This window comes from Gossypium hirsutum, chromosome D05, assembly GCF_007990345.1.
Source record: "Gossypium hirsutum isolate 1008001.06 chromosome D05, Gossypium_hirsutum_v2.1, whole genome shotgun sequence".
NCBI lineage: Eukaryota > Viridiplantae > Streptophyta > Magnoliopsida > Malvales > Malvaceae > Gossypium > Gossypium hirsutum.
The window spans coordinates 2,487-27,530 of NC_053441.1; the positions used below are offsets into that span (position 1 = coordinate 2,487).

The 25,044-nt window shown below is 32.9% G+C and overlaps 1 protein-coding gene and 1 pseudogene across 1 annotated transcript; both read right to left on the reverse strand.

Moving 5' to 3' along the window:
* Nucleotides 1–930: 930 nt before the first annotated feature.
* Nucleotides 931–6,029, reverse strand: LOC121217070 (putative tRNA 2'-phosphotransferase; annotated as a pseudogene).
* A 15,459-nt stretch (nucleotides 6,030–21,488) lies between these two features.
* Nucleotides 21,489–24,832, reverse strand: LOC121217390 (uncharacterized). Its single transcript, XM_041092932.1, has 7 exons — nucleotides 24,272–24,832; nucleotides 23,765–23,851; nucleotides 23,393–23,656; nucleotides 23,122–23,286; nucleotides 22,954–23,007; nucleotides 22,698–22,844; nucleotides 21,489–22,157 (listed from the first exon to the last, which is right to left on the reverse strand). The coding sequence occupies exons 1-7, from the start codon at nucleotides 24,446–24,448 to the stop codon at nucleotides 21,780–21,782; spliced, it is 1,272 nt and encodes a 423-aa protein (XP_040948866.1). The 5' UTR covers nucleotides 24,449–24,832; the 3' UTR covers nucleotides 21,489–21,779.
* Between the last annotated feature and the right edge of the window lie 212 nt (nucleotides 24,833–25,044).

The window sequence follows — 25,044 nt, forward strand, 5'->3', positions numbered from 1 at the left end:
CTATCTAGATCAATTTTGCAAAGAAATTTAGGAAAGAAAGTTATATTTTGAACAATTTTTTATACAAGAAAAAGGAAAAGAAGAAAAGAACATAGGACAAAATTGCAGCGATTGTTCCATTCCACTTTTTCTTTATCACTTAGCATTGAACATATATTTAAAATAAATAGGTAAACCCGAAACAACTGTTGGCTTTGTTTAAAGCCCTCCATTCATTAGTTTAACGGATTATTGACTTGAAAGCTTCAAAAGCTTGGTTATTCGAGGAGATTTCTCCAAAACTCCTGAAAGGGTCTTTTCCTGAACTAGAATAATCCTAAACTAGCCTATCACATGCCGGACGCTGTAACGTCATCAAAACTGAGTGGGACAAGGCAAAAAAACTCTTTACTCTTTACCCGTTAGAGCCACTACTGGTCTCAGATTCAAGAACCAAACAACCAGGAACTACTTCCAAGTACATAATCACAAAGCTAATATCCGCAATTTAAAGAATCTGAGTCCTATGACTTAGAACCAAAGTCCATAACTCCGGTGTCAGAGCTAATAGGTAAACGAATCCACCTTTGTTGCTGAAAATTATGGAACCAAATGGCTTCCCGATCCAATTTGAATGTTTAAATACACCGACACGATTTTGAATAACCAAATTCTCGCACACTTTAACAGCTTTCATAGTATCATGCCTCTCATTTACAATAATCAAATCTCCATCTCTAATGCAGCGATTGAAAGATATCTTCATTAAGGAATCCATAAGCAATATCCTTAAAATACGAAAAACACATTCAATTGAATACACAGATGATGTTGGACTAATATGCAATTTTTGTACCAAAATTTACTCACTCCACAAAACGAAAATATTTACCACATATCCAAAGTTCCATTAAGAATAAACTATCACCTAGAATACCAGGAAGACCAAAATTCATTAATATATATATGCATATAAATAGGAAAAGGGCGTCAACATTGTCAATGGAGATACCCATTATATTTGTAGTTTCTAAAGGTCACTTTCTCAATACAGGAAAATTCTCAGGACATGTATCATTCTTGTGATTTCATGCCAGGCCAGCTCCTCCAAATCTCTAAACTTGTATCTACAATAGGTATGCTGGAGAAGTATTCACATGCATCTCCGATTACGCACTTATCAGCCATCAAGTTGAATTTTTATCAGTACTGCCTTCTTGCTGTACTTTAGAAGAATCTTCATTTTCCTCCATGACCTGCTGGATACCTTCTTGAATACATCAAACACACAATAAACATCATGGAAAGTTGGAGGGAAATAGATGCCAATGATGTAATATCAAACTAAATGAATTTTATAAGATCCAATACAAATTTGTCATCACACAGGTTTAAAAGAGAGAAAAAAAAACTGATCATTTCATCATCCAATTTTAAACATTTGAGAAAGGTATAGGTTTTCTATCTGGCCATGATTTTATTTTCTCAAAGCACTTGACAGGTACCACCCCATCAAAACCCTCAGTCAATATCACTTTATTGTCTGAAATGTAAAGCTTCATGCCTTCTGCAGTCATCAAGAAAACAAGCGAAGACAACTTAAGAATCATAGCTTGGCAAGAACAGATCAATATATGTTCGGCCACGACTCTTAAAGAAAAGTGAGAAAGACATGACTTGCAGTTATTGCTTCGGTTCATAGAATCATCACCGGACTGAAACTTGAAAGAAGCAAGCATGCTTACCTTCCAAAGCTTTTCTAACATCAAGATAGATCAAAACGGTAACATCTCATCCCATACCTAAAGAGGGTAAAAGATACAAATCATCATAAGCCCTCTACAGCATTTAGATTCACTAAAACTCAATTTATGCCGATTAGTGCTTGTCATTTTCCATTATCGCTTAAAATTCACGTTATATATCGGTGTCTTAGTAATCCCCTTTCATAATCTTTAGCATGAATCCTATGGTGAAATGCAGATAACAAGCATAATAACACCGCTATGCAGTTTGACACGTATACAGAGCTAGCATATTGAAAATAAAGAGTAAAATGAAGGAGTTCGTATGTCAAAGTTCAGAGGACCAGTAAAGAGAAATTTCATGATATCTCACCACTTATCACTTCACCATCAGTCAACAAGCCACTTGAGAAGTGAACATGCAATCTTTTCATGTGCTTCAAACCCAACTCCAAAATTGATTCCAAATTCCTCTTATAGGTTCCATGTACGCAAACTATCATCTCAAGGAAAATCAAGAGGATTATGCAAAATAAAAGGCATAAAGGAAGTCCATAAATCTAAGAGACATGATGTTCTTACATTGCACTTCATCAGCTGAAAGGATTTGTTTCAATAATCTTTCAGACTCAACTGTCTGCCAAAGTGACATACAATATCTTCCTTAGAAGTGCATAGACATAAATAAAAATGCTCAAGACAACAGCTAAAAATAATCTAAGGTGAAAATTAAGATAAAGCATGAAGAAATTGATAAATTTTTAAGAAAGATTCATCACCATGACGGTGTGGCCTTGGTTTGCACGAATCAGAAGCTCCCCATTTTCCTCAAGAAGGCTAAAACGTTGCTTATTATCTTTTCTGACAGCATACAATCAATAAACATAAAAATCATGAAATTTTTTTTGGCTGCAAAATGAACATTTTCCTTCTCATGATTGTTTATACACCAACATTTTGGAGACCAAGAATCTAAATTACTACTGGTAACAGCTCAAAGATCGCTTATAAGTAAACAACAAATAGTTTTTAAAGAAGCCATTTTCATCAAATTAAAACATTTTACCAATTCTTTTTATTTATTTATTTTATATACGATTAAATTTATTTTATTCATTAGTGTTTTTTTTTTGGTTTAATCTCTTTTAGGACACGAACTCTGCGACATATGGTTACTGAACTGAATTTGAATATGCGAAGTGATGGTTATGTCAAAGTTGAAGATTTGCTGAAGCTGAATATGAGAGCGTTTGCTAATATCCCTTTAAGGTCACAAACTGTTGATGATATGAAAGAGGTAGAATTTGTAACATCATTTCTTGTCTTTGTTCACTGTTTAATCTTGAGAATCCTTTCCTATTTTGATTGAAATTTTCTATCATTCTGATTTAGTTTCATATTTATGATGTTTATTTGATCAGTTGGTTATTATTAGGAATTTTTAAAAAGGAAGACCTAAATTTAAAAAATACTCCGCCTATCCAATAATTAATAATATATATGTGCCATCGAAACAGTATAAGTTCCTTTGCAATTCCATCGAAAGAAGCTAAACATATGTCACAATAGCAACCAGTAGAAAATAACAAATCAACAAGACAAATGCTTAGAAATACAATGTAACAGACAGTGAACGGAAAAATAGAAGTGAGAAAGAACAAGTGCATCTGCATGTATGTTGCAGTGGGAGGAGAATGCACCATGCATCACAACAAGTAATAGCTCCAATACAACAATAGGAAGGGATATGTAATGTTAGATGGTAACGCCAAAAAGAATACCAGATCATTGGCAGAACAAAAAGATGAGCAAGACATGTAGAGGTTCCAATGTCACAACAAAATTAGAAAGGAGACCAAATTGTTATCGCACTTGACTGCAAGTTGCAAGAAGTATGGCATGTTTAGGTCACCCCACCCTGATACATGACCACTAGAAGAACTGACACAACCATTTCAAACTAGAGGTTATTACTCCGAACAGAGTAACAGAATACACACTTCAGCATATTGTATTTTGACACCAATAAATGTGATAAACGCAAAGAAATGCCAACAAGTAATGCCCCATGTTAATAAATTGTAGATCCACCTAAACTAGTAGAACTTATACTACAATAATAGGGAATCGGAGACATCTTGTACTTGGAAGAGGTTGCAGATACATCTATATCTATTTCCAACTCCATTTATACCTGAAGGAGCCGTCTATACTGCCCGCTACCATAACTTCTGTTTCCATTTGACCCTCTAGTGTCTGGACATCAGCTTGTCTGCTCCAAAGCACTATAACGTATATTTCTTAATAAATTTTCATCTGTTGCACCATATCTCCAAACCTGAAACAAATCTGAAATACTGTAAAATACGATAATGAAGACTAAGTGATTATTAGTAAGAAATTTGGGAATAAAATTCTAATTTAAAGAAGGACAAATATTGCAAAAGAGATATGCGTGAGTATTACAGACAACATAAATTCATCAAATTTTGAGTTATCTCTTCCATTAATTAGTTTATTTTTGTCGTCTCCAGCAGCAAAATCGAAATAATAAAACAAGGATTAAGAGGAAGAGATCGATGTGGTGATTACAATTGACTCCAAGCAATTCAATTCTAGTCCATAGGTTTCCCATAAGAGAATGAAACATTATCTCCCTCAAAAGACAGAGATTCGGGAGTTGAGTTGTAGCTTATATTTTTAGAAAAATTTAAAGAAAACTCATCACCAAAAACCCTTCTAAAACAAAATTTGATTATTGCAAGAACAGAAACCAAATGAAATTAAACTTGAAAAGAAAAATCTGCTAACCTGAAAGTGTAACGCTGTGATAAAAGAAGCAACTTTGAACGCATTTGCAGAGAAAGTGTGAAGGAGATTTTGGGAAGAATTTTCTTTATTTCTATTCGGCCATGATCGGAATGGCCATTCAAAGCATTCAGCACTGAATCCCTATTACGCATTTGAGGGAACCAACCAAACAAAAGCATTGATATTCTTCCAAGAATAAAGAGGGAACCAACCAAAAGTGGCCTGATTCTTTTAATCTGAAAACCGAAAACCATGACAAAAGCTAACTTAAAATATTAGTAAAAGGAAGCATATATCTGAAACTATAGATAGAGACGCATAAAAAATAAAGGGGCATTGTTTATTTTCAAAAATTACATTCTGGACTAGACTTTTTTATTATTATTTTATTTTCAAAAGAATAAATTTTTGAAATTGTTTCTGTTTTTTAAATACCAGTAATATTGGTGTTTGCATTTATTGTTTATTGGTATTTGGGGCTATTTTAAAGTTACTGTTGGGTTTCATAGAAATTGGGTATCAGCACCGCTTATACAGCTGTCCATAACATAAAGGCAAACTTAAAAACACGGAGATATCCCTAGAATTGGATATACCTATGCCGGGGAATCCATCAAAAGAATATCCCTCATCCAGGATATCCCTAGAATAGGATATCCCTTGCTGGAATAAGTACGACAGTATCCCGGTCCAAACACTAAAAAAATCTGAATCGGATGCCAAAATAGCGGAAACGGGCACTAAAAATAATGAACCGGGACGGGATATGATGGGAATATTCTTGGAATAGCTTATCCCGGATCAAGATAAGACCGGATATCCGCGGACTAGAATGAGAATGAAAATTAACCCAGTATTTAATGTCAATTTCTCTAAAAATATTTAAAAACTCAGTATGATTTAATTACTGTTTTCTTATTCCTTCAACAAATATAATGCTTTTACTTGTTGAAAAAGGGAACATGAGGAGACGATAAAGGGAAAGAAACAAGAAAATATTTCCATTTATTTTCTGCTAATCAGTTAGGGTTTTAGGGTAGATACTTATATAGTTGTTAGAAACATATCTTCACTGTAAAATCTCATAAATAGGACTCAAAAGATTTGCAAGAAAATGTCCTTAAGTGCAGAAAACAAACAATCGAAAAAAAATAAACACATAACAGGCGATAAACTATCAAAAAAATGACGACATCACAAGATTTAAAAAGACGAATATAAGCAGTGTTTCAAAAGGCTGAACACCAAAACTGATAACAAAAACACACTGAAAAAAAGAAGAAGCATAAATCTGAAAACTAAAGCAGAGATGAAAACCACAATACCCACATAAATAAAAGAAGATAAGCATAGGTCTGAAACTAAAAAAGACGTGAAAAGAAAAAGTTAGTAAAATTGAAAATCATACCTGAAATTGCAATCCGATGAAGAAGTGGATTTCAATGTCCTGCTGTAGTAAAGAAAGGGAGGAAGAGAAAATAAATAAAAACAAAAGAAAAAGAAGGTAAATGTAACACCCCTTACCCGTATTCCTTACCGGAACAGAGTATGAGGTATTACTAAATTTTTAAAAATTTTCGACAGCATTCCTACTTATTTTTGCTTAAACCTCCTGCAAATTTAGAACACATTCCAATATACCAACCAATTTCATTTGTATAAACACACATATAGTTTAACTATTAATAAACACTGCATTTAAAAGGGAACCATAACATATATTTACATGATGATCCCACATTACATAAAGTGTCTATACATGCCATAAAATTTCGGAACACTAGTAGTAAAATACCCCAAATGTGAAGGATAGTGTAGATGATTGTCTGACTTCGTTCCAATTTCCGAGTTGTTGGAAGTCACTATAACCAAGAGAAAATAAAATCGAGTAAGCATATAGCTTAGTAAGTAAACACATGATAAATAAGTAATTACTCCCATAACTACACCAAAATATAAACTTATTCATGAATAACTTTATTGTTTAGGCAATTTCCAGCAAGCTGTTTTTCTGCGTCATAGTCGCTAATTTATTTTTATCTGGAGCTACAGGGCTCCAAATTGAGTTTCGTAAATTTTCCCTGAAACTAGACTCATATACCATTTCACCATAAAAATTTCAGAATTTTTAACCCAGCAAATTAGTACAGTTTATTCATTAAACCTTCCCCTGTTTCACTGCCCAATGGTTCTGACCCTTCCTCACTAAAATTTACTTAACTCTCTGTACAAAATTTGAAAAATGGGTTTTCTTGTTTCTAATAAAAATAGACTCAATAAGGATTCCAGGGATATAAATTTCATGCCATAATTATTTTTTTACAATTTTTGGTAATTTTCCAAAGTTAGAACAGGGGATCTCGAAATCAATCCAGCCCTGTTTTAGTAAAATTCAGATATCTCCAAAAATACAACTCTTTTGCTTATTCTATTTCTTTCATATGAAAACAGACACATCCAGCTTCAATTTCATATATTATTCAGCTTCCTATTCATTTTCCACCATTTATGGTGATTTTTCAAATTTACCCAACTGCTGTTGTTCAACACAGTTTATAATTAAATCGTTCCTTTTTCGTTTTTGATATTTTCTCCCATCTCATACATGGATCGATTTAGTGTCCAACTCAATATTTACCCCATAAAATTTTCCACCATATGGCAATATTCACCTTCCACACTTTTTCGTTGAACACTCGGAATGTTAACCGTTATTGGTGGATCTCGCACTTAGCACCACCGCTGAATCGGGGAATCAGCACTTAGCAACCCCTCGGGGGAATCAGCACATAGCAACCCCCTTTCACATTTCAAAGATATGGTGGATATCGCACTTAGCACCACCAATGAACCGGGGAATCAGCACTTAGCAACCCCTCGGGGGAATCAGCACATAGCAACCCCCTTTTCACATTTCAAAGATATGGTGGATCACGCACATAGCACCACCAATGAATCGGGGAATCAGCACACAGCAACCCCTTTATATACAACATACTCCGGCTTATTCCGAGTGTTCAACCCATAAACCATATATTGCAACCCTTTACCACCTTTCCCGATTTAACAACATTTTTAGGATATGGCCAAACATTTATTTTAATTCCAAATAAATCTCAACATATATCAAATAATATCAAAATAATACATTAAGTCACGTGTTTACTTACCTCGGTGCAAAATATCGTAATTTTGCACTTTACTCCCCTATCTTTTCTTTTCCCCGTTTGATATACTCTTCACGTCTTTCTTGATCTATAATAGCAAATTTAACTCATTTAATGTTCACACTCATTAAAATAATCCACCACCCAACTTTTTGAAAAATTACAATTTTGCCCCCAAACTTTTGCGTAATTACACTTTTGTCCCCAAGCTCGGAAATTAAACTTCATCACTTATTCTTAAGTTTTATAACATGCTGAACATTTTTCCCTTCTATGGAAACATCAAATTCCCACTCCAACACATACTTTTGAATATTAATTATTTTTACCGATTATGTCTATTTACCCGTTTTCGCTTAAAATTGCTTAGCAAAAGTTGTTTAACATAATTTATAGCTTCATATTCCACCATAAAACAGCAAAATAAACACATTTCACCTATGGGTATTTTTCCAAATATGAGCCCTAACACGAATTATTGCTAGAATAAGCTAAACCGAGTTACGAGGATTCCAAAAATGCGAAGAACATTAAAAACGGGGCTAGGATGCACTTACTATGAGCTTGAGAAAGCAAAGAAACCTTAGCTATGGCTTCCTTCAAATTTCGGCAGCAACTAATGAGGAAGATGATGATTTTTGTCATCTTTTTCCCATTTTATTTTTTTTATTACCAAATGACTAATATGCCCCCACTTAAAAAAATCTATTTCTCTCATTTCTTATGTCTATTTTTGTCCATCAACTAACTAATGGTCTAATTACCACATAAAGACCTCCAATTTAAAATTTCATATCAATTAGATACTTCTACATATAGAACTCAACTTTTGCACTATTTACAATTTAGTCCTTTTGACTAAATTGAGTGCCCAAACGTCGAAATTTTCGAACGAAATTTTTACGAAAACTTTCCGTGAAATTGTAGATCATAAAAATATAATAATAACCATATTTTCCCTCGTCGGATTTGTGGTCCCGAAACCACTATTCCGACTAGGCCCAGAATCGGGCTGTTACAGTAAAAATCATAATAAATGGAGACAGAGTAGACACAATTTACAGGAGAAAGAAGGGTCTCTCATCAAGAATTTAGAGAGACGTTGGAAGCTGTTTAATGTATCATTTCATCATCAAAAGGGACTATGATACCTGTAGGCCTGGTTTGACCTGAACTTGGACAATGTTAAACTCACAACAGTGATTTAAAACCAGGCCAAAAATAGGATGAAAACTTGTAAAGTGAATACTCAAGAATGTGTCATTGAGTGAGCAAAGAATCAATCATAATAGCAGGATGAAAACTCAGTGTTTGAATTGATTGCAACTTGTTAAAGAGTTTTTTTTTTCAAGAAACACTTCCTTGCGAATGTCAAATATCCGGTATGCCCTCAAGTTTCGGCAAATGGCCAAGCCATGACTGTCGGAGAACTTGCATTGCCATCCACTTTTCCTTCGAAAAGTCATCTCTCCTGGCGTAGCTACTATCTCCTTTAGTGGTGAATAATTTTAAGAGAAAACCCGATATGAAACTTTATCCACCTTCCAAAAGTGACTATGAAACCATTCGAGGAGAAGCTGTGCACATCCAATGAATCTCCCCTCTCCCGCTTTCCGGCATGCACTCAATGATCTGAAAGTTTCTGCCAAAATTGCCGGAATTGGTGTAACCCTCTTATCAAGCCGGTCGAATAAATCGGTAACTACTTCATCAACATGCCCCAAAGCTTTGAGAAAGACAACCAAGCCATATATACTTAAAGCAAAGACATCTAACCTCTTCTTCGCGTCTGGGTGTGTTAAAATTGCATCTTTCAAACTCCTCCAAGGAATGCACTTACTATCCCCTTTTTGCTTAATCCGTGCAGCAACACACTGCTCATTCATCCCTGTTATACTCATCAACTTTTTCGAAAAGGTTAGCACATTTATCGCTTTCGAGTAGACCTTGTCTACTTGAAACTTTGAACATCGGAGTAAAGTCGTATATTCTTCTATCGTAGGCACCAAATCGACCTTCCCAAATGCGAAACAACTGTAAGTAGGATTCCAAAACTGGGTGAGGGCTCAAAACAAACGCTTGTCTACCTTCACGTTAAGCAAATAAGGTAAATCCCCATAATTATCATAAAATAGCTGTCTAACCTCGTCATTCCACTTATCTCAGATTTCCTTCAACTCTTGCAAACTATTTTGAGTTACACTGATGCGAGTAAAGTCCCACAATTTTGATACATATCCGTCAGCCAAACTATCGCCTTTCTCTTGCTGTGTCGTTTCAGACCAAGTTCGGACAACCGCATTATCCATCACTTTATCAAGAAACTCTTTTTCCATGATAAGCTTTCTATCTAGCAACTGAATATGAACCAACGCCTTTTATAATGAAATGAGATGCCATGTCATGCAATCAAAATAAAAAAAAGCCAGTATCATACAAACATAATCAAGAAATAGTAAAACACCTATTTGGATATCTACTAGGGTTCAGTGTAGTTCTACCTAAGGTGGATTCCTAATGTTCACTATATGAAGTTCGGCTTCTAGGGCAAAGGTATCCGAACCAGCAGATTCCTCGATCTTCACCCACTATAGGCTCATATAGATCAAGTTCAGGGGAATACATTTTCCCTACGACTATACGGAGATGAAAATCTCACGAAGGCATAGGTACCGATGTATTCCGAAAGCGATCCACTATCCTATACGGAGGCGAAAACCTCACGAAGGAAGAGTTTCTCACTCCCACTTAGAAGGGTAAGATAATTCAATTCATGTAATGTGTAATGCAAACAATACTTAGATCAATTAAGCAAGAAAATAATGAATGCAAAAAAAATATCATGAATTTTTAAAATTTATTTTTCGACCATAAGACAAAAATTAATCAACTTTGTGGCTCGACTCTCTTATTTTTTTTAAAAAGTCCCTAGCGGAGTCGCCAAGCTGTCGAAACCAACTTTTTTGAAAACAAATATTTTAGTTGTCGACTTAAAAAATCAAAATTTGGGAGTCACCACCAATCTTTTATTGAGGTGAGATTGGATCACCTAAAAAAATAGCTTTGATCTACGAGTTTTAGAAAAATGGATCCGGGAGTCTGTTACGTACGAGGAAAAATTAACACCCTCGTAACGCCCAAAATTGGTACCTAGTTAATTAATTAGTGTCTTCATGTCAAAATTTTAAAAATATGATCCTTAATAAAAACTTAAAAAACGTTACTTATTAAGACTCTTATCATTTCAGAGAAAGAAAATGTCACACCCAATACGTTAGGGCACGACATTCTAATTCCTCGAAAATGAATTAGTCCAAAATACTCGTGTAATAAAATTTAAAGGAACATTAATTTGTTTAAGGTTTATAAAGAAATCGCGATCCAATACGTTAGGGCACAATTTTTTAAAAAAAATCTTTGTCTCGAGAAATCAATACGTCACATCCAATACGTTAGGATACAACATATTAAATTTCCAACAACAAGCTTTTCATTTTATTTTTTTGATTAATGAGCAATTCTCGATTGTTAGATTTAATGAAGAAAATTGGAACCCAATGCGTTAGGGCTCAATTTCCTTGAAAATCCTAAATACGAGTATTATCTCAATTTTAAAAATTTTCTATTTTTAAACTCGAGTAAAAAAAAGTGATGTAATGTTATATTGAATGCATGTATAAATGTCGCAATAACAAATAACAATAATAAATACGACAATTGTATAGAAATAATATAAATAAATAAAAATCAATCAATGACATGCAAAGCATCAAATAAATGAGCAAAATAAAAAAACATGCTTTTAAAATATAAATGAAAACATAAATCGATAAACAAAAGAAGGAATTAAACAAATTACATAAAGAATAAAAAGGTACATAATATATTCATTGAAATTACGAGGAATAAAAACAACAGACACATGATTTACATATAAAATTTTGAATTATAAAATTTCTATAAATATATAATGCATTTATGAAAATAAAGAAAAATATATAAATATACATATATAAAATTTTTAAAATATATGTGTTGAAAATATAAATATGTATTTAAGCATTTTCGAAAATATATAAAAAAAAATATGTACGTATATATATGTAAATATAATAGCATATTCGAAAAAATAATTAGATAATATCTACATTAAAAAAATATATGTATATATATAAATATGAGAAAAATATTAGTTGAAAAAAATAAAAAATGTACATTAGAAAACAATAAATAATAAAAATAATAATAATTACATTATTAAAATTAACTAATTTTAAGAAAGATATAAAAAGGACTAAATTGAACTGCAAATAAAAAATCTGGGGTAAATCCGCAAATAAATAAAGCCAAAAGGACCATATTGAAGCACAAATAATCATGGACGGACTGCAAGAGCAATTTTCCCTTTTCCTCCAAACGGCGTCGTTCCACATGGACCAAATTGAAATTGAAAATAGATTAAAGGCGAATTTTAAAAATAAAATAAACTTAATTGTAAAAATATTAAAAGGTGGAGGGGCTAAAAGTGCAATTTACCCCTCCACTCAATAACAGGTGGATCCTAGATCGGGTCGGGTCAGAGTCGGGTCGGCCTCCCCAAAACGACGCTGTTTTGGGCGTCTGGGGGGCTCTCCAAAACGGTACCGTTTTGGTACCCTATAAAAGCCCCCTACTCATCAAAAAAATCATTTTAAGCCTGTTTAAAAAAAAACAAAAACAAAAACCTTTCCCAAAAAACTCTCCTCCCCCATTCGTCTGGCCAGGGGTCCGGTCATCGGCCGGTCACTGGCCACCGTATCGGCTGTCGATCTTCGACGCTGGCACCGCCGTCTACGGTGGCCGAAAAAGGGGAAAACTCCCTTATTGGCCCTTCTAACCCTTTAAACCCCAAATTTGGGTTCAAATCTTTTGAAATATGGCCGGAAAAGCCCCTAACTTCGAGAAAATCTTCAGCTTCCGACCGTCTATCCTCGGAGACGGTTACCTCAATCGCCTGCGGCGTTTCAGAAGCAAATCATGGTGAGTCTCTTTACCTTTTACTTTGTTTTATTTTAGTAAGTACAAAAATAAAAAGAAAATAGATAACGAAACGAGAAAATATATCAACCTTTTTGTGTTTTCGATTGATTTTCTGATTTGTATTTCAGTTGCTCTTTTTGTGTGGAAATGCTTTTTTTTATTGATTTTTTCGGGATCCCTCTTACAGTATATTCAGTGGCTTTTTATAGCCGAAATAAGAATAAAAAATCAAAAAGAAAATTTGTTTGATCTTATTTGATCTGCAAATCTTTGATTTTCTTTCCTTTTTTGCTGTTTGTTTCTTGCAGGTGAAGATCGCGCGGGGCTTGGTGGCTACAGCGCTGATGAACTCTATAGAAACCCTAGGGTTTATTCATCTGTTTTGGACCACTGTATTTGGGCCTCGAAAATCATGTCTGGGTTTGGGCTTATTTGGTTGTAATTGGGCTATTTCTTTTGGGGGCATTTTTATTTGTACCCGGGGTAAAAATCGGGTATTACAGGAAATATTATAGAAAAAAAGAATAAGGGAGTTTTAAACTTAGTAATCAACATCTTGCATTAAAACAGTTTTAGACAGCAGCAGTAGTCTAACTTTAAAAAATCACCAAAAATATTGGGAATCAAATTAGAATATGAATAAAATATGAAATTAAATCTTAATGAGTCTAGTTTCTCATAGAAGAAACGGTGTAAGCAATGGAGTTGTAAATCATGAGATATAATAAATTTTGTGAGACAATGTCAGAATGATTTCGGGTTCCCCTGTTCTGAATTTAGAAAATCATTAAAAATTTGAGAAAAATAATTAGGGGCTTAAATTTATATTTTTAAATCCTTAATGAGTATATTTTCAATAGAAACAAACGGTAACATCATCTGAATCCCGTACGAGGAGATAGTTAATTTTTATTGAAGAAGGGTCGAAACTGTTAGACTGCAGAATAGGGATGACTTTAAAGAATAAAATGCACTTATTGGATAAACCATAAATTCTGAAAATTTTATGGTAAGAAGATATGTGAGTCTAGTTTCATATAAATTTATATGATCTTAATTCGGAGTTCGGTAGTTCAAGATATAAATAATTTAGTGACTATGACTCAAGTGGACAGCTTTGAATGAACATATAAATAAATAGTGAAATTATAGATAATGTTACATATAAGCATGTTATATACATTAAGGATGTGGAATGGAGAGGAGGAGGAGGAAAATATATAATTATTCAACTAGCATGAGTTTTCATTTAAAATGGCTAATTTGCATGTTTTAAGTTCAGGGACTAAATTGAATAAAAGTATAATTTTAAGGGTAAATTTGTAAAAATGTCAAAAAGTTAAATTGGCCAACTTTAGCTCATTAATGTTTTAATTTTTATTGGTTATAAATATGAATGCTTGATGAAATGAAATGTTTGTAAATTAATTTGTAAACTCCAGTAATGCTCTATAACCCTATTATGACGATAGATACGAATTAGGGGTGTTACAATTTTTATCAATAATTAACTTCTCATCATTTACATCTCAAATTCACATAGCTATCAAATTAGTTTTTATTTTACATCTAATTTGTTTACATGATAAAAAGAATTCAAAATGTATTTACAAATTTTATCTAGGCTTTATTTCTTTCAAGCTTTATTTGCTTTTTTTCCCCCTTTTCTACACTCCTTACAACTTCTTTTGTGTAATTTGTTTACATATGCATAATTTCACTTTCATGCTCAAGAAACTAAAATAAACATGATACTAATTTTAAATCATGAAAATTTTATCTTAGAATTTGTGTTTCTCACACTATCTATATTTTCTAGTCTATGAGTAACTTGATTTAACTAATGTTTGCTATGAAAATTTGGTGATTTTTAGCTTGTAATAACCTTTAATAATTGTTGTAATGTAATAATAATTATAGATAATAAAATATTATAACTTAATAATAAAGATCTATCCATGTTACTTATCCACTTACTCTTTATCCTTACACATCGCACTACTAATTCAATTTAATTCTTTTCATAGTCTAATTTTCTCACTTTGACCATACAGCTTGGAAAACCTTATAATTTAGCCTATACCCTAAATTAATATTTCTCAATATATCAGTTTTTTGAATTTTCTCTAATCTTCTACTATCTTCTCTACTAGCAATAATAAATCACATTTTATTTATTTTAAAAAATAAGACTCGTACTTGCTCAAAATAACACTGTTACGATTAAGGAGATTTTGCGGATGTTACACAAAGCAATAATTAACATCAATATTTTCGCCTTTGCCCCTCGACAATCCAATCTCGTCTCCACTACATACGATATTTTGTTTTCAAAAATGATATTATTTACATTCAATAAATGTATAGCCAACAACCAAGAATAATTGCACACTTTTAGAATTAAGTCCCGACTTCAATGTCCAAAATTTTCGTAACTCATTATTTATTATTTTCTTAACTCATGCTTTAGGGACTTCAAGCTATCAATTCACGACACTTATGTCCAATAACTTTCATTCTCTACAATTTGATCCCTAATAACATATAATTAACTAAAAAACTTATCTTAAATTCAAGCTTAACTCAACACTTCCAGTGTGTTTCAACACGATCTTAATATAATCTAAGTATAGCATTCATCAATTCTTCACTTCAAGTGTCAATTTCACTAAAAACTCAACCATGTCACCTTGAAATAACTCCACAAATGAGAAATTAACACTTGGGTTGAATATGCTAATTAGCTTGAATGATCAAGAATCCACAAAAAAAAATCAAATAAAATTCACTTATCTTAGTGAATTATGGTACGATAATGGATGGACATGATCTAAAGTTAACTAGCATCGTGTACATGGATGGGAAATATCATTCCATTCCACTAATAATGAATTAAGGATGGTTAAATAATTATTTGGTCCTTGGTTCAATTGCCACTTAACATCTCAAACATTTCCTCAATCGAATTTCACTTGTGATCCTTCTACTATAATTAACAACTTTCTCAATTTAATTATTTAATAATTCGATATTATAACTTCATACTCGATACATAAATTCGTCGATTAGTATTCCCATTAATTCAATTTAAGAAATTCGATTTGGAGCTAATATTTTCAGACAACGATTAAATTGGGTCGTTGCACAATGGGAGTAATATCTCAGGCCTCTTGTTCGAGTGAGACTAGAAAAATGCCTAACCATGCTTAAATGAGTTGATATGAGTCAAATCGAAATCACGATTCCTTTTTTATTTTTTTTATATTTCACGATTTACTCATTTTCTTCCTTCTCCATTCTAAAACAAGAAGTTTTGTTTCATCAAAAAGAGTAATCAAAAGCCTAAGTTTTTGGGCTCAAAATATTGAAAATCGTCACAACTTGCCCTGAATTTCTAAGTTTTCTGTTTCAAGTAGGCTACTTTAGGAGATTAGTTTTTTAAACACAGAACTCAATTTGGCAAGCAAAACATTCCAATGGAAAGATCAAATTTCATACAATAGAAATTACTTAAAGTTAGGCTAGAATGATGTGATAGCCCGAAATAGGGCCTAATCGGAATAGTGGTTTCGTAACCACAAATCCAAAGTGAAATAGTTTTATTTTATAAATTTTTATTAGTTACTGATTGATTGAAATATTGTGTGAAAATATGAATAGAAAATTTTAATGATTTAGTGCCTAATTGAATTTTTAGGACTAAATCGAGAAAAATGAAAAGTGTGTCTAATTAGTGATTAAATGACTTAATTGAATTATTGCATGAAATTGGAAGTGCTTATGTGGCAATTAGACCATAAATTAGTGTTATGGACACAAAAGGGTATTTCTAGAAAAATATCTAAGTAATGGGTCAAGGGCATTTTTGTCCAAATTGAATAAAAGACAACATAAAGTGAAAATAAGTGTTCATCTTCTTAAAAAGTTGAAGCTTGCTGCCGAAATTTTCATGTTACCATAGCTAGGGTTCTTGATTTTTCTAAACTCAATTGTAAGTGATTTCTTGCCCCGTTTTTAATTATTTTCGTATTTCTATGCTTATTGATGCTTGAATTTCATGTTTCTACTATTTAATTTAAATGAAATTGAAGTTTAAAAATTGACTCATTCATGATATAATTGTAAATTGATTAGTGATGTTAGGTAATGAATGTTTGAAGTGTTAATTACAAGTTTTACTAGATGAATTTCAATGAAAATGTTGAAAAAGGGCTAAATTGTGAAAGATGGTAAAGTGTGCATAAAGTTGTGATTTTGTGAAATTGAGGGCTGTTATGAGCATGAAATATGATTTAGTGAAGTTTGAAATTTAAGAATTTAGTGAATTTTATTTTTACGAGCTTAGGGACAAAAATGGAATTTTGAAAAGTTTTGGGAAAATGTAAATTTGCCAAAATGTTGTGTATGAATTGTATTTGAATGAAATGTTGATAAAATGTATTAAATTGTGTTAATATAGATCAAGAAAGAAGAAATAGTGCAAGTGATCGGGGAAAAGAGAAAGTTATCGACTAAATTACAAAAATAGTCGTTTTGCATCCGAGGTAAGTTATGTGTAAATAATAGTAATATATTTTATAAATTGTGAATTTTATTTGATATGTGAATCATTATTGAATGTGGAAGGAAAATTGTTCATGAATTATTCAAGTGATAAAGTGTTTAAAATAAAGTGTTAAGTGTAAATTCCCGGTTGAACTTAGGAATAGAAGTGGATACAAGTGACATGTCACTAGAGATCAGTGTTACAGTGTTACAGTGAGTCCCGGGTGCTGGGTGATCTAGCATGTGTTGCAGACACCTGACAGCTTGTGTGAGCAGGCCCGTGGACATTTCCAGTGTTATTGATCAGTGGTAGCTTCGGCTACGTTTCAGTGGTAGCTTCGGCTACATAACAGTGGTAGCTTCGGCTACATATTAGTGTTGCACTTATGTGCTAAATCTCTACGTATCTGTGTATATTCCGAGTGTTCAACGGGATTAATAATGAGTTAAAGTGAATATGAAATGAAGTGTGTATGCAGGTACAATTGAAAGAATGAACATATGTGATAAATGTTAAGTGTGAAAATGTATATGAAAGTGAATTGGTAAGATTGTGCATGTGTAAGAGATTGAAATTGCTAAGGAATGTTTTGATTAGTTATATGCTAAAAGTGTTATTTATTAAATGAGTACCTATTATTTACATGTAACTTACTAAGCTATTTATAGCTTACACCTTTCTTTCTTTCCTTTGTTTTATAGTGATTTGAACTTGATCGAATTGGGGATCGTCGGAGCTCGTATCACACTATCATAATCATCTCGATATTATGTGCTTTTCAAAATGTTTAAACTATGGCATGTATAGAGTCTTAATCATTTTGAGTATGTTCATATGATATGGCTAAGAGTAGCTATTGAAATGGTTAGTAAAGATTATGTTTTGGTGTTATGTATGTTAAAATGGTAATTAATTCAAAGAAGCAGTTTCTTTGACAGCAGCAGTGACATGATGTGAAAAATCACCATAAATAGTAGGAATGGAATTAGAGAGTGAATGATATATAGAATTAAAGCTTATCAAGTCTATTTTTACATGGAAGAAACGGTGTAGGAAAAGGAATTCTATAGTCTGAGATATTTTAATTTTAGTGAGACAGGGTTAGAATGGTTTTTGAAGTCCCCTGTTCTGACTTTGGAAAATTATTATAAATTTTAAAGAAATAATTATAGGTCATAATTTATATGTATAGATTCCTTAGTGAGTCTATTTTCAAAAGAAATAAACGGTAACCTTATATGAATTTTGTACAAAGAGATAATTGATTTTTAGTGGAAAGAGGTCAGATCTGTCGAGCTGTGAAACAGGGGATAATTTAATGAATAAACTGTACTAATTGGATAAGTCAAAAATTCTGAAAATTTTATGATAAGTAGGAATATGAGTCTAGTTTCAGAGAAAATTTACGGATTTAAATTTCAAGTTTAGTAACTTGAGTTATAATTAAATTAGTGACGGTCGCGCAGGTGGACAGTTTTGTTGTAAACAGTGAATTTAATTTTAAAAGCAAATTTTTATACTCCGAATTGGTAAGTTAAATTGAATAACATCTCGTACTCGATTCTGGCGACGGTCTCGGGTAAGGGGTGTTACAAATGATCAACAATAGATGTTTTTAAAAATACTAAAATTTAGTTACCCAAATATGTTGAAAGCCTTAAGTTTGGTGTTTCAATTTAGGTTCATATTGGGTTTTGGTTTGCTGTATTAATTTCAATTTCTGTTTGGGGGTTTGGTGTTGGTTTCAATTTTGGATATTGATTCCAAGACATTTCGATTGTGCGATAACCTCTTGAGTAACTAAATAAGTGCGGTAATTCTATAGTTTTGTAATATGTATAAATATAAAAATTAAACAAGAAATTTTGAAAATTAATTTAATAAGATATTTAACTTATTAAAACATATCTTGGCCAACAATAGTTTTACAATGAAATAAAATCGAATATGTCTGTATTCTATATTTCAGAACTTCCATAACTTTTGACTCATTTAAAGCCATCAAAACTTTATCCTCTTTCAAAAATTTGGTGGTTATAAGAATAATAATTTAAAGCTCAAATGTAATTCTAAAACAATAAATTTAGTTTCATTGAAAAGGGTAACCAAAAGCCTATGATTTTGGGGGTTAAAACATTGAAAATCGTCTCAACTTGTACAGAATTTCTAAATTTTCAGTTTCAAGTAGACTATTTTTGGAACTTAGTTCTTTTAACATAGAACTCAATTTGGCTACATAAACATAACAATGGAAAAATCTCATTTCATACAATAGAAACTAATTAAAGTTGGACTAGAATGAACAACAATAGATGGTTAAAATGCCTTAAATTTAATTACCCAAGTATGTTGAAAGCCTTTTGGTTTGGGTCTCGACTTAGATTTCAGTTAAGGGATTCAGTTTAGTGTTTTAGATTCAACTTTAGTTTAGACTTTCGATTTCAATTTCAATTTAAGGTTTCGATTCCAAAACATTTCAGTTGTGCGGTAATTTCCTGAGTAATTAAACAAGTGTGATAATTCTACAATTTTATAATATATATAAATTTAAAAATTTTAAAAATTGGAAATTAATTTAATATGATTTTTAACTTAATAAAACATAATATGACCAACAATAATATTAAAATAAAATAAAATCAAAAATAATTTTATTCTATATATAAGAATTTTGTTAACTTTTTATCTCATTTCAAGCCATCCAAACTCTATGCTCTTTCAAAAATTGGGTGATTTTAAGGATATTAATTTAAAGTTCAAATGTAATTTTGAAAAAAAGCAACTTCGTTTCATTAAGAAGAGTAACCAAATACCTAAGAACTTGGGGCTTAAAACATTTAAAATTGTCACAACTTGCCCAGAATTTCTAAGGTTTCTGTTTCAAGTAGGCTAGTTTGGGAGGTTTGTTTGTTTAGCCAAATTAAATGTTATAATATTGGGTATATATTCCTTCTACCAAAACCAACTTGGTTCTTCTTTAAGTTTTAGATAATGTGACTCTTACACCTTCAGTTGCATGAGAAAATATATTTGAAGAAAATAACACACTGCCTGTAAAGATAAAAGCATTGAATATTTAAGAAGAAAAAGAAAAAGCTTTTGAATTTAGTTTACTTATAATAGTACTAGTAGGCAAAGAAAACAAGAGAAGAAGAAGATGAAAAAAAAAATCCAACAGTGAAGAAGAAAATGGAAGGTTGCACTACATTTTTTGTTTACTAAGTACTATGATAAATAAATTAAATTTAAAAATATTTTCTTTTTCTTCTCAAATATTTAGTGCTTCTTCTCTATTGATATTGTGTTTTTTCTTCAAATCTCTCTTCTCATTCAATTCAACACCGGTACCCAAAAAAAAAATTGAAAAAAGGTGTTGGCAAGGACAACTTCGACACAAAAAAAAATTAAACTCACCAGTGCCAGCAACATGAAAAAATATATATATTTTTTTCTTTTTTTAATACTGAAATACTCGTATTTTTAGGTGTAGTTGAAAAAAAATACATAGTAATGCCAGAGAACACAATGTCGGCCCAAAAAAAGTTCATTTTTAATAGACCGGATAATTACTACGGGATGATGGCAGGTGATACTGACGGTGAGATTGTCGATACTAATATGCATTATAAAAAAATTGTCATTTTTATACAAGATTTTACATCTAAATTATTTTCTTAAATAATTAATTTATTCGAGTAAATTTTGAAAGAAAAAAAAAAAGGAAAAGTTTAAGTGGTTATTGTACTCATAAATATGATGAAAGGAATCCAAACCGCAGCTAGCCTAATTTAAAGGAATAGACAATAGGATTTAATGCATTAGTGACCGTGATGGGGGCTTTTTGGGAAGTTGGGTGGGGTTGGCTAGCTTTACAAAAGAAAAAGGCCGGGTCATCATCAGTGATGGGATGGAAAAAGCACTGTCATCCACTCACATGCAGCACCTCCCATTATCAATACAATTACAAACGAGCTTTTTCAAATAGTACCAAATTCTGATGAGCTAAAAAAATTACAGGTAACGTACGCGGGACCCACCATCCCATCACTATGGTTCTCAACCCGAAATAATTGTTGGCTTTGAGTAACACGTCAAGCTTCTTAACAGTGAATGTAATTCATAGAATGGAAATGGATTCAAGTATTATTTGTGGTGAGGCGAGAGCAATATTTTAAAGAGCTCCATTCATTAACAATAACAAACCAAACCGCTCCGAGAAAGTAGTAAACAAAGAAATAGAATTACAAAGAGTAACAACAAAGGCCAGTTCCTCTTTGGCTTTTTCAGAAACTTGGCCGAATTCCAGACCACTTACATGGGATGGGATCTTTTTCAAGTAAAACAACCAGAGTCAAAACTAATTTTCCCGCTAGAGAGGTTACTAACCCAACCTAATAGTAAAAACCAAAAAGATATAGAAGAGGAGACAGTACACTACGGTTTGAATGATACACGGGAACAAGGGTAGAAAACACAACGCCAAAAAGAAAAAGGTGCTTTTCCCTCTTGCTCTTAAGGACAATTGGGGTTTTTACCAGGGCCCCCATAATAAAAGTAATGGCCCCAATCCCCGTTGCTCCCTGTTTGTACATCATAGCAGTTTGATTGTTCTGTAAAGGTGCCAAGCCCTTTGGGAGCCTTGAGATTATTGGAGTCATCGACAACCTGTATGTTCCTGAAATAACTAGATTTGCCAAAACCTTCTTCGGGGAAACGGCCACTGCCCATTTGAGTGGAAGTGTGACGACCATCTGGTTCTGAATTCACAACCTCACCTCCCCACTCAATCATCGAAGCACTGTCTGCCAAGTAGGAGAATAAGAAGGAAGGCCAATAACCCAACACATAGTCATTACCGAACTGCATCCACCAATGCCCTTCCTTAGGATCCTACAAAGCAGTTTCCCACACAGTTAAATACGTCATGTTCATAACATAGATTTAGATGCATAGCAGAAGCAAGGGCAGTTTACTTGTAAAGCCACTGTTTTTAAGAAAACCGCGCCAATAAGCACATTTATTATGTAAAAAACCAAAAATAAGGATGCAAGAGATGTTGTGGCAGTAAAATAAATGGGTAGGCGCAAGCAATCCCAACCAATCACATAAAGTTTACAAACGAACCAGAAAGATCACGCAAAAGATTATAGAACCTCTGAATCGCCACTGTGTTTCTTCTGGTCTCCTAACCCTCAATTATATATATATAGAGAGAGCGAGAGAGAGGCACTGTTTTGGCTGCTAGTATTGCAAAAATATAATAATGCATTTCATAAGGCGAAGTTAGCTCGTTTCAAAGGACAAATTCCATTCATGCTCACATGCATAGTTGGCAGTACCAATCCTCCTTTGGCTAGTTTTTAAAATCATAATAATGAACTATCATCAGTGTTCAGAATCTTAATAATTGAACCTTTTTTTCCCTTTTACCTTCCATACAAGTATACTGATGTCATATTGGGAATTTCGATAAGCAGAAACAGGAGATATGCTTGCCCCCATTGCTATTTCACTGTTAATTTGAATGAAACCAGAACAGAGGAGATTGTAGCAGCCTGTAGCTTGATATGCATCACTCTGTAACACACATTAACCATGAAACGGTGTGAGGAAATCCTAATAAATACTGAGAAATATGACCATTAATCTAAGGGAAAATGTGAAAAACTATAAGCAGTAGACTCACGGTCCAATAGGTGAAAAGTCTTGTATTGTTGTCACCATAGAGATCTGGGCTAACCTGTTTGTATTGACATGCATACACCTTTTATAAGAATTAAAATGAATGGCTGGCACATAAAAAATTGAAACCAGGTAGACCAATTGTTCAGAGCAAAACGACTATAGTACTTACCTGCCAACCAGCTTCAATACTATTAAGATCTTCACCAAAAGAACCTCCAAGAATCCACAACTGGGATAAGCTGAACTCGTTAGGCTGTTGTATTTTGGGTTCCCAAACGTTTATGGTTGCTTTAGCTCCATAATACTTATCCCCTTCCACATATGCTATTGCATGCTAATCGCCCCCAACAAGACAATCATAACAGAAGTAAAAATAAAAATGATAATAAACATGAATGAGTTAAATTGTTAAGCGGATAAAAGAAACACCTGTATATTACCTGATGACCACTTTCATTGATGAGATCGGGATCTGCAGACCTGGGCTGAGGGGTGGCCCTATGCTTCTTCCTACCATAACTTTTAACTGAGCTTGCCCTCAGAACATCTTCTTCCTTAGTTCTTCTGATGGGAATGGTTCCTTCAGGACATTTACCATTCATGTGCCACAACTGAGTTATGGGGTTCGAGCCCTTTTTGGGTTTCTCAGTGTCAGAGACCTTGTTCTCGTCAAAAAGACCCTCTGGGTGGTAACTAGGCCTCATCTAATGCATCAAAACGCAAAACACAAAATTCAATCCTTCCTAATACCAACTACATGGAAAAGCTGCCCATTGCACAACAACAATGGAAAAAGGAGCCAAAGAACGGACCTGAATTTTGTGGTCTTTGAGAAAAGGATGATCAAAAGCTGGCTGACGAGCGAGGTGAACACAGTCTATAATATCCCCATCCGGACTCTGTACACCACCATTCAAAACAAAACTACACCATTTGTTAAAATTCTCAACACATACTATTTTTACTACTACTAATTTATGCACAAAAGAGTTTGGATAAATAAGACATTGTTTGTAATGCACGGATAGAATGGTAGCTCCAAAAAACACTTGATTTTCACGGAAAACCAACAAACATCTGTATTTATTTCCCGTTTGGTAGCTGTCAAATTTGCTAAAGAAAAGAATAAATCAAGGCTGGTTCACAGGATTAACATGAAATTACTTTTAAAGACCCCAAATGGCTTGCTTTTTTTGTAAAAAAAAAAGGGGGGCAGAAGATTAGATCAAAACAGAAAGAAGCATTTCCCTTAAGTGATTTTAGGGCTCATTTTCGAAAAGGCCTTGAACCAAACCAACAATAATGGAAGAAAAGTTTACCTGGATGGTTTTAACAGCCGGTTTGTTCAAGCGGTTCAAGTGGTTTTGCACTTGGAGCTTCTGTCTCGACACACTTAGCCTAGCCGCGCAAGATAGTGAGATCAAACTCAGCATCCAGAAAAAAATTAGCACCACTACTTTTCCTGCCCTCTCTCTGCTAAAATGCACATCCCCCATTTTTTTTTTTTGCTAAAAACCCAAACTATTTTCCTCTTTTCTGTATGGTCTAATGCTCGATATCCTAAGCACCCCTCGTGCAGTGTAGGGTGGTTAGATTTCAAGCAGCGGTATCGACAACCATAAACCAAAAGCAGCGAAGGAGAAAGTTGGAGCTGAATTGAACCCTTAAAAGTCCCTTAAACTTTGAAGAAGTGATTTTTCCTGACTTTCCACTAGAATCCAAATTAAATTATTTCTCTCTCTTCACACCCTCTCCCCACCTTTTTTTTTTTTTCCTTCATTTTCCTCTCTCCCCCACCAGCTTATGGTTTCTCTCTCTCAAAAACCAGATGTCAATGAATAAATAAATAAAAAGGTAATAGAATAATTTTAAAAATTAGTACTATACAATCAATCTTTAGAATCAATATTTTTTATTCACTTTTATGATTTCAATAGGATTTTGAATATCACATATTTGAGTTTACTCAATTATGATGGTATTATCATTTTTTAACTTGTCATTTGAATGGATTTTATTTACTAAAAGATTATTTAAGAAATTTACTAAAAAATTATTAAATATTGATTTTATTTAATATTTTTATAAAACC

Coding starts and splice junctions, on each gene's coding strand:
- LOC121217390 (XM_041092932.1), bottom strand. CDS start 24,448: ATGGGGGATGTGCATTTTAGCAGAGAGAGGGCAGGAAAAGTAGTGGTG. Junction 23,008..23,121: donor GTATTGAAGCTGGTTGGCAG/GTAAGTACTATA, acceptor CAATACAAACAG/GTTAGCCCAGATCTCTATGG. Junction 22,845..22,953: donor GACTTTTCACCTATTGGACC/GTGAGTCTACTG, acceptor TGTGTGTTACAG/AGTGATGCATATCAAGCTAC.